General features: G+C 38.1%; 1 protein-coding gene across 1 annotated transcript; it reads left to right on the top strand.

Annotated features, from left to right (window-relative positions):
- Nucleotides 1–4,391: 4,391 nt before the first annotated feature.
- LOC103708432 (adenosine kinase 2-like) lies at nt 4,392–13,082 on the top strand. Its single transcript, XM_008793354.6, has 13 exons — nt 4,392–4,580; nt 6,544–6,597; nt 6,857–6,903; nt 7,048–7,079; nt 7,152–7,253; nt 7,378–7,445; nt 8,287–8,363; nt 10,642–10,739; nt 10,831–10,901; nt 11,237–11,303; nt 11,378–11,500; nt 12,272–12,332; nt 12,618–13,082. Exons 1-13 carry the CDS (start codon nt 4,498–4,500, stop codon nt 12,758–12,760), a joined length of 1,026 nt encoding a protein of 341 aa, XP_008791576.3. The 5' UTR covers nt 4,392–4,497; the 3' UTR covers nt 12,761–13,082.
- Nucleotides 13,083–13,439: the final 357 nt, after the last annotated feature.

Here is a 13,439-nt window from a genome sequence, read left to right as displayed (position 1 = left end):
TGTTGAGCTTTCCATTCACCATTTGGACACCATCCTGTCAAATTCCAGTTTTTTTTTTCTTTTTTTTTTGGGTACGATGGCTACTCACCCAACTCTAGTGTAGGAGTAGCTAACAGAATCAAAGCCTACAATTTAGCTCAGGGGCGAGGGGGGCCCCTGGTGTGGCCACAAGACCTCTTCAGAGTGCTGCACCACGTAAGAGGCAACCCAGTCTACAGTCCTATTCGTCTTCCGATACACGTGCACGGTCTGGAACGCGCCGCAGTCTCTCAGCATCAACCGGATGTCAGAAAATAGAGGACTCCCATCCCTCCTCCATCCTTCTTTCCGTATTTAATTAATCACTATGGCCGAATCTCTTTTTAGGATGATGTGCTCAGCCCCCAACCTCTGTCTCGCGTAGGAGATATCCTCCCAAGCTGCCCTGAGCTCTGCCCTTGTAGCTGAAAGCCCATCGATCGGCCTTCCACTTGCAACAATCAACTGTGAGTCATGACCTCTTATCACAAAGCCCACCCTGCCCCTGCCGCCAGCTCCTGAACCACTGCCATCAAAGTTCACCTTTAGATAACCGGAGGGTGGAGACTCCCAAGAAATAAGGAGGAAACTAAGCGCTAAAGCTGCCGCCGAAGCTGCCGAATGAGGGTCCTAGATGTTCCTAGCCATCTTAGATGAACTCACTGTAGTAGCCCTGATGATCTCAGCCGCCTGGATACGGGCCCTCTCCACAATGCTCCACGGGGATTCCAATCTTTCTTTCATTTTACATGATCATTAATGGCAAGAAGCAAAAATTCAATAAGCAAAAAAAAATCCTACTTGCCTTTTTTTTTTCTTGGGTAGCATATCATTTGCTATTGAAAATCAATATAATGTTAAAATTTAAAAGTCCAGCACCATCTAAGCTTATGCCAACTAATTAAGCAACTGTCAAGATTCACAAGCATGTAGCTTTGTCTTGGATGGAACACCACCGAAGTCTACGAGAAAGCCAAGCTAGAATTGGTTGGCATTCTTTTCATTTTGAGTTCAAAGATGTTTAAGTTTGTTGGAAAGTTATGTAGTACAAAACGCTTAAGAGTTTCAACACAAATGACACGACTCTATAGTCGCTGATGGTGCACACTTCTATCGGTTTAATACATCTTCCTTGAAAGGATGAGTTTCGAGAGTCTGAAAAGTTGGCGCGAAAGCAATGCAGAACATCAGCCCTGGGACCTTTCGACTGAGATTTCTAGACACCAAAGCATAAATCATTTGGTGCAAGTGTAGATAAGGAGGAAAAAAAATATGCAAGGAAAGCAACTAAGATAAGGAGGAAAAAAAATATGCAAGGAAAGCAACTAAGTTATTCTATTGATGTAAACGATGGGTCATGCTTAAGTTGATAGACCATATATAACTGAGCCGATTGAAGATTTGACTACAAGTCGGGGAACATATATAGAATCCCAGTTGCTATTCAAAACCAATGCAATGTTAAACCAACTGTCAAGATTCACATGAAATAATGATACTGGGAAACATTATTAGCTCACGCCTCTTTGAACTTGGAACCAGGAGAAAGGAAAATGAAAGCTTCATCTACCCTAACTCCCTGCATGTGCAATATGCATGCTGAACTCTGAAACCTTTGCATTGTATATATATTGTAAATAGAAAGTGCGGCTCATGCATTCTATGGATGCCCCCATTAGCGAAGATGAAAATTTTGAGGTACATATCAAAAGTAGGGGATTAAAAAGTAATGTTCAATAAAGTTATAATGTTAATTAACAAGTAACTTACGTGCGGGGCCAGTATTACCGATGATAGTACCAATGATGGAAATATGAAGGCTCTTATGCAGAGTTTTTCATACCCCATATGGGCATTAGCATTAATGATGGAAGTTTTTACTCGGCTATTATTAAAATTTATTATTTAATGTATTATAAAAGTTTGGCTATTAAAGTCTTTTATTTATTATTATTGTTATTTAATGTATTATTAGCTATTAAAACCAAGAGAGAGAGAGGAGAGAGAAAGAAGAGAGAGGGCTCTCTTCTTCTTTCCAAAATAGGGGAGAGCCCAATCTCACCCTCTTCTTCTTGGATCAGGGGAGGGTGGCGACCTAAGGTGGTCGAGCTCCGGTGACAACGACCTTCAGCCGTGGCACTACCAGCGATGGTGGTTGGCTGGCGTGAAGAAGGAAAGAAAAGAGGAAGAAGATCATCAAAGAATCGATCAACCTCAGCCTGAACCATGGCTATCTCCCTAACCCATAGCCACGTGATCATAGGGGTCCTTAGGGGCGGCACAACCCAACTAATTCAGCGGCCGATGGCAGCAAAACAGGGAGGATGAAGACTGAAAGACGGGAGGTGCCTTTTATAGATCGAGTCTTAGGGTTTTCATTGGAGTCCGGCGAGCCCTAAGACTTCTCTTCCATGATGAACTCGAAGAAGAAGACGACTCCTATCCTGAGTCCTCCTCCCCCATTGCACGTGCCGACGCATGTTGGGCGGCCCAAGTGACCGGTCCAGATAACTCCCAGGCCGGACTAGGCCGGCCTTCATACAGGCTCTTACAATTTTATATTATAATAAACAATAACAATAATAACGATGTAGTTAATATTAGATAACTCGGACTTTTTATAGTGGATGAGGAGCATTATAATTGTTATATTGAATTATTTTGATAATACTTTCTTTATAATGGAAAAGCACCGCCAATGAAACCTTAGGTGGAGCCAAACAGGTAGAATGCCTTTATTTTTTCAGGCTAGGCTACTAGCATTTGCTTGCACCCCGTTTAATAGTATTTATTGCATTCCAATGGTTCAAATTCCATGCTCTTTAAACAAACGCTCTTGCAAAACCCTCCAAAACATTCATAGCTAAAACCTACTTTTTTTCTTTCCACCATGTGATGTGATGCGGTTCCGATTTACAAACCTTTTTTTACAATAATTCTTTAAGATTGTTATTATATATATATATATATATATATATATATATATATATATATATATATATATATATATATATATATATATATATAGATATATATATATATGTATATGTATATACGTGTATATATATATGTATATGTATATACGTGTATATATATGTGTATATGTATATACGTGTATATAAATGTGTATATGTATATACGTGTATATATATGTGTATATGTATATACGTGTATATATATGTGTATATGTATATACGTGTATATATATGTGTATATATATACGTGTATATATATATATGTATATATATACGTGTATATATATATATACGTGTATATATATATATATCTATATATACATATATATACACGTATATATATACATATATATATATATAAAATAACAATCTTAAAGAATTATTGTATATATATACGTATATATATACACGTATATATACGTGTATATATATATGTATATATATACGTATATATATATATATCTATATATGTATGTATGTATGTATGTATGCATGTATGTATGTATTGCTTAGGCAGGCGTTTCACACTACTCTAGTATGAATACATTCAAGAAAGTCAAAAAACAATAAATCCCTAAAGGCTCTGGGCAATTATGCCTCAGAGGTCTAGAAAACTCCACCAGAGTGGCTAGCCATGAAAGAGGCCACCTAATTCGCGGCCTTGTTCGCCTCCCGATAAATATACCTTGCCCCAAAGGAGATACTTCCTCTCGCCAAAATCCAAAAATCTTGAATCTGAGGATGCGAGTCCGTCTTCCTAACACGACTCTGGATTCAGCCAATCATCGTCGTCGAGTCATCCTCCATTAAGATAACTTCGGCCCTCAAGGAACGCGATGGTTGAGGCCAGCCCTCAGCTCCGCTTCAGACATAGAGCTAGCGAAGATCGAGCACCTGCCTGCAGTTATAAATCTAGAATCCGGATCTTTGATGATAAAGCTTGCTCCCTCCTCCTGCCACCATCTCACCTTGAGAAAACTCGAGGGTAGAGGCTCCTAGGTGATGAACACTGTCCGAGATGCTACACGATAAGGGATGGACTCAATGAGATGCTCCGCCCATATCTTGTGCGGCTGTGGCCGGAAAGCGTTCTCATACCATCTTTCAAACAAACAAAGCTACGCTTGAATAGACTTCCAACATCCAAACCCAAACACAGTTACGACACTAAGTTTGCCCATAGAGGTCCCTAGTTCTGCCTCTCAAGCTATCTCAAAACCTGCAAACCAGCATATCAGGAATATTACACCCCTCCCAGCTAGGTGCTCTCCAAACAAGCCTAAACCTGACTTGTTCCATTGGGGGTCCGCACGCCTGAGTCGAAACCAAATCACCCACCCACGGACCCACTCCGGCGGAGTCAAATGGTAGGTGAAGGGGAGCCCTCCTCCTTGGCTCCTATAAATACCCTAACATTTCTCGCTCTCGGTGCCCCAGATCTCCCGTTGCTTCTCCTCCCGCCCGCCCGCCCGCCCGCCCGCCCTTTGCTCTCGTGCTCTCCGGAATGGCGTACGAAGGCATTCTCCTGGGGATGGGGAACCCCCTTCTCGACATCTCCGCGGTCGTGGACGAGGAATTCCTCGAAAAGTAATCCATTTCTCTCTCGTTGTCTCTCTGATCTCATGCTCTGACCCTTTCTTGATAGCTCATTCTGTGGATTTGAGTGTTTCTTGTAGTTTCTGGTTCTTTGATCTAATTTCTGCTTACATATTTTGGTATGCGTTGAGATCTTAAATCTTAACTTGTCCATTAGTGAATCTTAGATCTCGTGCTCCGATCAGTTCTTGGAAGCGTACCATATGGATTTGAGTGTTTCTCGAAATTTCTGATTTCTTTCTGATTTACGGCCACGGGTTTCGAGATCTCAAAGCTTAGCTTGCCGGAGAATCTGTTAACATGAGATCTCGTACTCTGGTTCGTTCAACGTAGCTCTCTCCATTGACTTGAGTGTTTCTTGTAATCTTTGGTCCTTTGATCTGTGTTTTGATCACGGATTGCAACAGGAGTGCGTCAAGATCTTAGATCCTAGCTTGCTGGAGAACTGGTGAACCATGGATCTCGTTCTGTGATCTTTTGCTTGTGGTTTTGTGACGCAGGATGAGTTAGAAATTCTAGGCTTCTTGATCTGTTTCAGTTAGGGGGACTGTTTGATCTTTGCATCTTATCCAGTAGAGCGGATGGTCGGAGCATACGATCTTTCTTGAAGTGTTAGATACGTGAATGGATGATGGGTTTCATGGATTTGAACCTCTCATGGCATAGTAACGAGTGATTTGATTCTTTTCTATTTCAAGCATTTTCTTTATCTTCTTTTGATGCTTCTCTCTAGATTTGGCTTTTTTTGCTGATGTCCGTGTTTCTAGTAGTAATAACACCAGCTGTTTCTTTCTTTGGTTTGTCCCCTATACCTGGGAATAAGGAGACCTTGATCATATACTTAATTTCTGGGGTAAATATGCTGTTACTTTATGTTTATCAGTTTCTCTGATATATAGATATTAGTTACTTGAGCTTTTGCATTAGGCAGATAATGACATTTCTGGTTTCCGAACTAATCTGGGTAAATTGGGTCGTTAATTCTTAATTACCATTCCTTTAGGCTCCAAATATGGTGGATATGCTCTGCCATGTTAAGTTGTAGATTATCTTATGTTCAGAAATGGTTAAAGTCATTTACATGCTGAGATTGCTTTACTTGATTAGCTGTTACTGAATTTTAGAACTGCAATTGAATAACTTGATTCTATCTGAGATTTTGTGAATCATGATGGATAGTTTTTAGTTTCTCTCCCCTAATTATCTTACATGAATTTTGTCGTTCTTTTGGTGACCTGATGTGGACTATTTTAACATATCTTTCCTTTCTGTTACTTGTGCTTTTTTGATGTTCTCAGGGCTGGTTATACTATTTGTTGTTGTTGTTCTGACATGTAAAGAAAAAAAAAATACTGTTTTATGTTACATTTGCATGAACAGCATAGTCCTTCTGTTTCTTTATTATCTTGATCCTTTATAGATCTAGTCCGATCATGCTATGTTATGTGCTATAATGAACCACAATAGCTCGACCCTTTGTGAGTCAGGGTTGTGTTTTTATGATCAGCTGATGTTGTTAATTCATTTTTTCCCTTTACACATTTTATTTTCAAATACCCATAACCTGAGTATGTTGAAAACAGTTGCAGTTCTTTGAGCTCTTATCGAGAGTTTAGAGCTCCTGATTTCTAGGTTATGCATTTTTCTTGAGCTTATTCATGAGTTTCATTAAATTTCTAAGAACTCGATTCTTGAAATTTCTTTGCATTTGTTGGCACTTATTTTTTTTTTCTATTATTGCTATTAGGATTTCTTCTTTTAAAAAGTTTCTTCTCTGCATATTTTGTACTTTTCAAATCCATAATTTATGAAGCTAGCAACTAGCTATATCCTTTTCCTAGGACAATAATTTAATTATATAGAATTGGTTTCACATAAATTAGACAATAATTTGGATGTGTCAGAGCATTATGACTTTCATGACTATGAACTCACATTTCTGATTCCATTCCAGATATGACGTCAAGTTGAACAATGCAATTCTTGCTGAGGAGAAGCATTTGCCTATGTAAGTTTTCAATCACCAAATCAAAAATGTCATGCATAGGTCCTATGATACCCATAGATGCATATATGATGGCATTGACCCTGTTTATATTACTATAAATCTTTTCTAACATTCTTTTCAATGACGACTTGAATTTTATTCTTTTTTATGGAATTAAAAAATGACTATACACGAGGTTTTGAATCTCATTTTTTAAAAAAACCTGTACACTATCATGACCTGTTCTCTGTTGCTCTAAACTTACATATCATTGCCCCAGGTATGATGACTTAGCTACAAAGTACAATGTTGAATACATAGCTGGAGGTAATGCTCTGGCTTTGCTGATATTCATTCTGTGCCGTTTTTTTATTTTATTCATTTGGTTGTTTTTTGGGGGGCAGTGGTGTTTGGTTTAATGTCAAGAACTGTATTCTAAACTTTAATTCTGCGCTTTATTTATCTACCCAGGGGCCACCCAGAATTCGATCAGGGTTGCTCAAGTAAGCTTTTCAATGAACTTGCTGATATCTAATATTGAAGGGTTGTCATTGAATTAATCCATGCTTTTACAGTGGATGCTTCAAATTCCCGGTGCAACTAGTTATATTGGTTGCATTGGAAAGGACAAGTTTGGAGAGGAAATGAAGAAAAAGGCAAAAGATGCAGGTGTCAATGTAAGTTATTCTTTCTCCTTCTCCTTCTCCTTCTTCTTCACCCCTATTCCTCTCCATTTATGTGCTTCACCTCTTTTCTGCCACTGTCTCATGCTCAAATAAAATTTCCATGACTACTGAACAGGGTCACTATTATGAAGATGAGACTACTCCAACTGGCACATGTGCTGTTTGTGTTGTTGGTGGTGAAAGGTACGTTTTTGATAAGATTATCTATGTTCCAAGGTTGACGGATATCTTTTGCATGAGACACACACGCGCACACATGTACGCAGGCATATATATATTTATATATATCTTCTTGTCATATGCCTAGCAGATCGATGGCTCATGTCTACAATCATTAAATTTTCATCTTCATGAACTGCACCAACAATTATCACCTCTATCTTTGTGCCTGATGATGATCTTGCAGGTCATCATCTTCTGTTTCAACTGACCAAACTTAGACACAAGCCTTGACCTAACTCAATCCAGTATTGTTTCAGGAAAATGTGTACTAAAATTACTTTAACTAGTAGCTTAAAAAGGTCTATCCTAGGTCAGGCCACGGAATTGATGGTCCTCCAGCAGATGACCACTCTAATTAAGCTTGGTCATTATATTTGTTGGTGATATATATGTTGTTGCAATTTTTCTAATATGTGATGCTCTTAAGATATTATTTCATTTTCTTTTACAATATAGATTGCATATTTAACAGTGGTGCATGTGGGGGATCCTGATTTGTTACCAAACAAAAACTTCCAACTATTTTTAGATCAGCGAAGACCATGGATCAAGACTAAGTGTTAGTCTGCCAGGTATCTTATTCATATGGAAGTTGTTCATCAGGAAAACTCTCATCGGATCCATGCTTTATATGATATTGGTTCACTTGTTATGTTCTAGTTCAAGGAGCTATATTGTGCTGATTAGTTTAATTTCTAAAGAGTATATTCATTTGTTTAGTTCATAAAATACAGATATCAGTAGTTGAATGTGCTTTCAGTCTTCAAGATATATAATGACATTGTATTTTTATGATAAATAGGTCTCTTGTCGCCAACTTATCTGCAGCAAATTGCTATAAGTCAGAACATTTGAAGAAGCCTGAAAACTGGGCATTAGGTAACTCTGTGCTCTTTGAATCTAGTCCTTTAAAATATCTTTCTTACTTATCATTTCAAGTACATATCAGTGATATGAATGGATATTGCAACAATTTCTCGTAAAACTTGAGGACCTCAACCTTTGGATGTTATGGAGAAATTAAGGCAGAAACAGAATAAAAAAGGGACTTCTTACTCCTGGCTGTTTAGAGTTCACTTGCAAGCAAATGTGGGATCCTGCTGTTTCTCACAAGAATAAAGCTTCCTTGGTGCTAATAGCCCCTGATTTTTTAATTGCTTAATTAGAAAAAAGGGACATTTCGTCGATTGTATTCAAGAGGAGAGTGTCAACTCTTTCTACATTTTCACCTCACTTTGCATCTGATATCTAAATTTAGTTAATCCAAGCTAGGTCACAAAGACCTGTTATTAATGGCAACCTATGCCAATTTGAAGCTTTGATAGAGGGAACGAATCATGCAGCATGCTTACCTGTGCCTTATGGTGGGAAGCAAGCAAGGGAAAAATTGGAGGATCTTTATTATTATTATTATTACTGCCACTGTCGTGTTCATCATCATCATCATCATCATTATTGTTATCATTATTGTTATAGTTCTTATTATTTTGGGGCTTGCAGAGATAATCAAAAAAGGAAAAGGAAAATATGCATGATGTTGTGTTTCTTCTAAGCTTGCCAAACATTTTTTCCCAAACTATGTGCAATATCGAGATAACAAAACTGAAGACAAAGTTTTGTTCAGGAGAAGTGACAACCTGAAGTCATCACTAGCACTCTTTTTATTGCCAACAACAACACTACCACAGATGCTTCTGCTCTTACCACCAACATTGGTGCCGGTTACCAACTTTTGCCATAACCTCCATCACCATTCGCCACCATATTTGTTGCCATGACCACCATAGTTGCTAGTTTTCTTGTGCTACCGTGGCTACTTCCTTGCCATTGTACCATCATCTCACTACCATAGACTACAATCTTACTGCAGTCACACCATTCTTGGTACCAGTAGTGGTGCTGCCATTATTGGCCTCCTGTTATGGCTACTATGCCAGCTTGTACTAGCATGCCCTTTGCTTTTTGTAGAAGTGTTGATAGCTACCACTTCTACTGCAATGACCATTGTTGATGAAACTCTTGTCACCATAACCACCACCATTGCTAGGGCAGTCACTTTCAACCCACAAAACCAGTACCAGGCTCTGCTCCAACCCAATCCCAATGCAGACCTGACCTTGACCTTGATTCATCGATGAATATGGGTTCAAAGTCAGACTTGCTGAACATTTTGGGTCCAATTTAGGTTTAAGGTTTTTAAACTACCCAACTCGGTCCTGACTGACTACCTAGTTTATTTATATACATATAATAATATTAATAATTTTAATTATATACCTTTCAATTTCTAAACTCTTGGCATATGAAACTTTGTTCTCTAACTTAATGGAAAAAATAAAAATAATTACATGCTAGAACATGTTTGGTTGTTTGTACTTGACTTTAAATTAAGTGTATCTTTTCAAGTTTTTGTCAATAATTATTATACGATTAACTACAAAGTGCTAATTTTTCATGATTTAATTTTTGCAGCATGTAATTGGATATTTTATGAATAAACTTCTCAAAGCACAGATAATTTTAGCTTGCTTAATTGTTCAAAATATATTTTTTAGTACTTGATACGAACCTGGATCCAATTATACCGAACAAATATTGATGCACATTGGGTAGAGTACAGGTCGTAATATACCTAACCAACCGGAATACCTGATGGGTTGAGCTGGTTATGGGGTAAAATTAGACCTGAAACCCGAACATGTCTGGATCTAGGTTTACTAAAATTGGGAACCCGACCTAATTAGCATCCCTGATGATTGCCATTGCTGCCTTCACTACAACAACTAGCATAATATAAGCACCATTATGATTCACTATTAGGAATATAACAAGGCTTTGTAGTTCTTTTTTCAAATTCTCTTGAAGATTTTCACTTTTCCCTTTATCTTGCAACTCTGTTTCACACCATATTCAAAGTAAAATGTTGTCAAATATTTGGGCCGTTCTAATGCTATAAAATGAATGTCTACTTTTAAACTGCATTTCTGTAGCTGCCTCCCGAGTAGTCTAACAAATAATAGATAGTTCTTCAATCATGTTCAAAGCCTGGTTCCACATTTGAAGAAAGGGCTCATACTTCTTGATTAATTTCTATTAACTGTTCAACCCATTAGTTTAGCTTCTATTAGCTTTCCATTAACTGTATTACTTTTGTTAGTTGAAAAGGCAAAGTATGTTTACATTGCTGGATTTTTCCTAACTGTGTCTCCGGAGTCCATTCAACTTGTAGCTGAGCATGTTGCAGCAAATAACAAGGTAATTTTCCTTTTTTATCGTTAAGCTTCTCATGTATTAAGTACTGCATTTACACCCTTCCGTCTCTCACATCATGCTCTTTCTTTTCCAGGTATTTATGATGAACCTTTCTGCTACATTTATTTGTGAGTTCTTCCGGGATGTGCAGGAGAAAGCTTTATTGTAAGTAGCTCATTCCTTACTGTCACATGTTAGAAATACTTTGTGGATCCCTTTGGTGATTGTTGATTTAGCATGACATATAGACTTCTTTTCTCACGTGGTGAACTGGAGGCATGATGGTTGTTACAATGGTTACTTAAAAGAGGTCTTTACTCAGGGTTTTTCTTTTGCTTTTTTGATTCATTGTTGCCAAATGCAAGCTGTTTGGACAGACTGAACTAGCATGGGGCGGGGGTAAAGCAAACCGGCCACTTTCTAGTGTGTTTATTGTCCAGATCTTAGGACATTGTTCAAAATGTTAAAAGATTATTACAAGCTTTGTATCCATTATTCAGGTATGTTGACTATCTCTTTGGGAATGAAACAGAAGCAAAGACCTTCGCGAAAGTTCATGGTTGGGAGGTAATAATCTTTTCAATTTTCTATACTTTTCTTGTGACAGAGACTCATTCTGATAAGTTATAAATAATGCTTAGACTGAGAATGTTGAGGAGATTGCTCTGAAGATCTCTGCACTGCCCAATGCATCTGGGACACACAAGAGGATTACTGTTATCACCCAAGGTTGTGATCCAGTCATTGTTGCTGATGATGGAAAGGTTAGCATTTTGCTTGTTCATTTCAATGTTACTGAAAAATAGATTATGTAGCCTATTAATTTTTCTAATGCATGCATGGTGAAAGACAAAAGCACTTGAGGTGAACGGTAAAACAGGGAAGAGGGAGAAGTACATAACCAATGTTTAAAGGTTGCTGTGTTTCTAGCTCTGCACATGGTACAGCTGAACTGCTGTTGTGGCTATAGCCGTCAAGCTTTCTTCCAACTATTTATGACCAGCTTTTCAAATTGTCATCCACATAATGTTCCTACTAATGCTTCTGGTTTTGTTGCAAGCTTTCCAAATCCTCAGCTGTAACTACCATCTATGTTGTTCTGGGTCTTGTTCTTGGCTGTTTAGCACAAGTTTGGCGCCCTGTCGTTACCAGGGCTTCTTAGATACCTCTTGCCGTGTTTCTACATCTTGGTTGTTCCCCATTATTTTGTCCTTAGTATAAGGCACAGTGCCCCTCTGATATGCTCACTTGGTATGATTCTTCTTAGGTTTACCACCTATCTATCTCCGCGTTCTTGGGTCTACTATATTCAATTGTTCATCTTGTTTGCTTGGGTTTCCTTGCCCCACACATTAAATCTTGCAATGTCATGGACATCTTTGATTTTTGTTTATACGCCTAAGTCATTGAGGCATATCTGATATATGAGTTGAGATTTTGCACTTTATTGGAAAGTATGTGGTGGTGAGTCTTGGAATTCTGGGGATTATGGATGTGTTCTCATGGCCTTTTCTTTTGTGAACCCCTGGCAACAGGTGAAAAAGTTCCCTGTGATTGTGCTACCAAAGGAGAAGCTGGTTGATACTAATGGTGCAGGTATTTTCTTCCATCTTGGGTAGCTTACCGTGGTTTTTGAAAAACAATGTATCATGTTTGATACAAGCATGAGCAAGAACATGTCAGACACCAATATAGCACTAGGGCAAAGTCCTAAGCCGTCTTTTTATTTGCATGACATGATTGTTTTATGACTATTTAAGATTGCTGACATTACCAATGCTGCTTCGTCTTTCCCTTTTTATCCTATGCAATTGGTTTCTGAATCATATTTTTGGGTTTGTAGTTTGTTTTCTTATCTTTTACATGTAAAAACTTTGCTAGGTGATGCATTTGTTGGAGGATTTCTGTCTCAGTTGGTCCAAGAGAAGAGTATAGAAGACTGTGTCAGAGCTGGATGTTATGCAGCAAATGTTATAATACAAAGGTCAGGCTGCACTTACCCAGAGAAGCCTGAATTTAAGTAGGTCCTCTTTGGCTATTCATAGATGAGTGTATGCCAGAGGCAAACCATCCTACTGTTTCCTTTCATGTCCTTATATCATCTTTGCTTTATTTTTGTGAGGCTTCTTGATTGTGTGTACTGGTATTCTTATTTGCCATCGAGGCATGGCGGTGGCAGCATGCTCTGGATTATCAGAGCATCAGATTTTTATAGTTCAGGTGTAATGCCCTAAGGATCAGTAACCATGCCAGTTTTCCAGAAAACATCCTTCTCCAAGGATTATTGTACTGTTAAAATAATAATTGTAATCCATACAGTGGCTAGAAGCATGGTCTTTTTAGAAATGCTCGAGACATTCTATGTATGACATTCATTTCCACCGTCTTTTGCTCCCTTTTTTTGTTTGTAGGATGCTTAGATGGTTTTAGTCATCAAAAGTTTATCGTCTGTTTCAATGGTTTAATTTAAGGTAAATTCAATTTTGAGTACTTGGTTCTGTAAAATTACCAACTTATGGTATATATTAATCATCCTTTAGATGATGAATGCCTCAAAACGACAGAGACAATTTGCTGCTATCTGGTGTACACACATACAGGTAAACATTATCAAAATTGGTGGATTTTGGAGTTATTGCAGCAATTCAAAATGCAGGGGGGCATTCGCAACGCAATACAAAGTGCGGGGGGGGGTTATTTATT

The sequence above is a fragment of the Phoenix dactylifera genome, chromosome 3 (genome assembly GCF_051530095.1).
Source record: "Phoenix dactylifera cultivar Ajwa chromosome 3, Ajwa_hap1_PhDact_Kaust_v1.1, whole genome shotgun sequence".
NCBI classification, from domain to species: domain Eukaryota; kingdom Viridiplantae; phylum Streptophyta; class Magnoliopsida; order Arecales; family Arecaceae; genus Phoenix; species Phoenix dactylifera.
The sequence above is the reverse complement of the archived record's forward strand: the minus strand, read 5'-3'. Positions and strand labels throughout refer to the sequence as shown.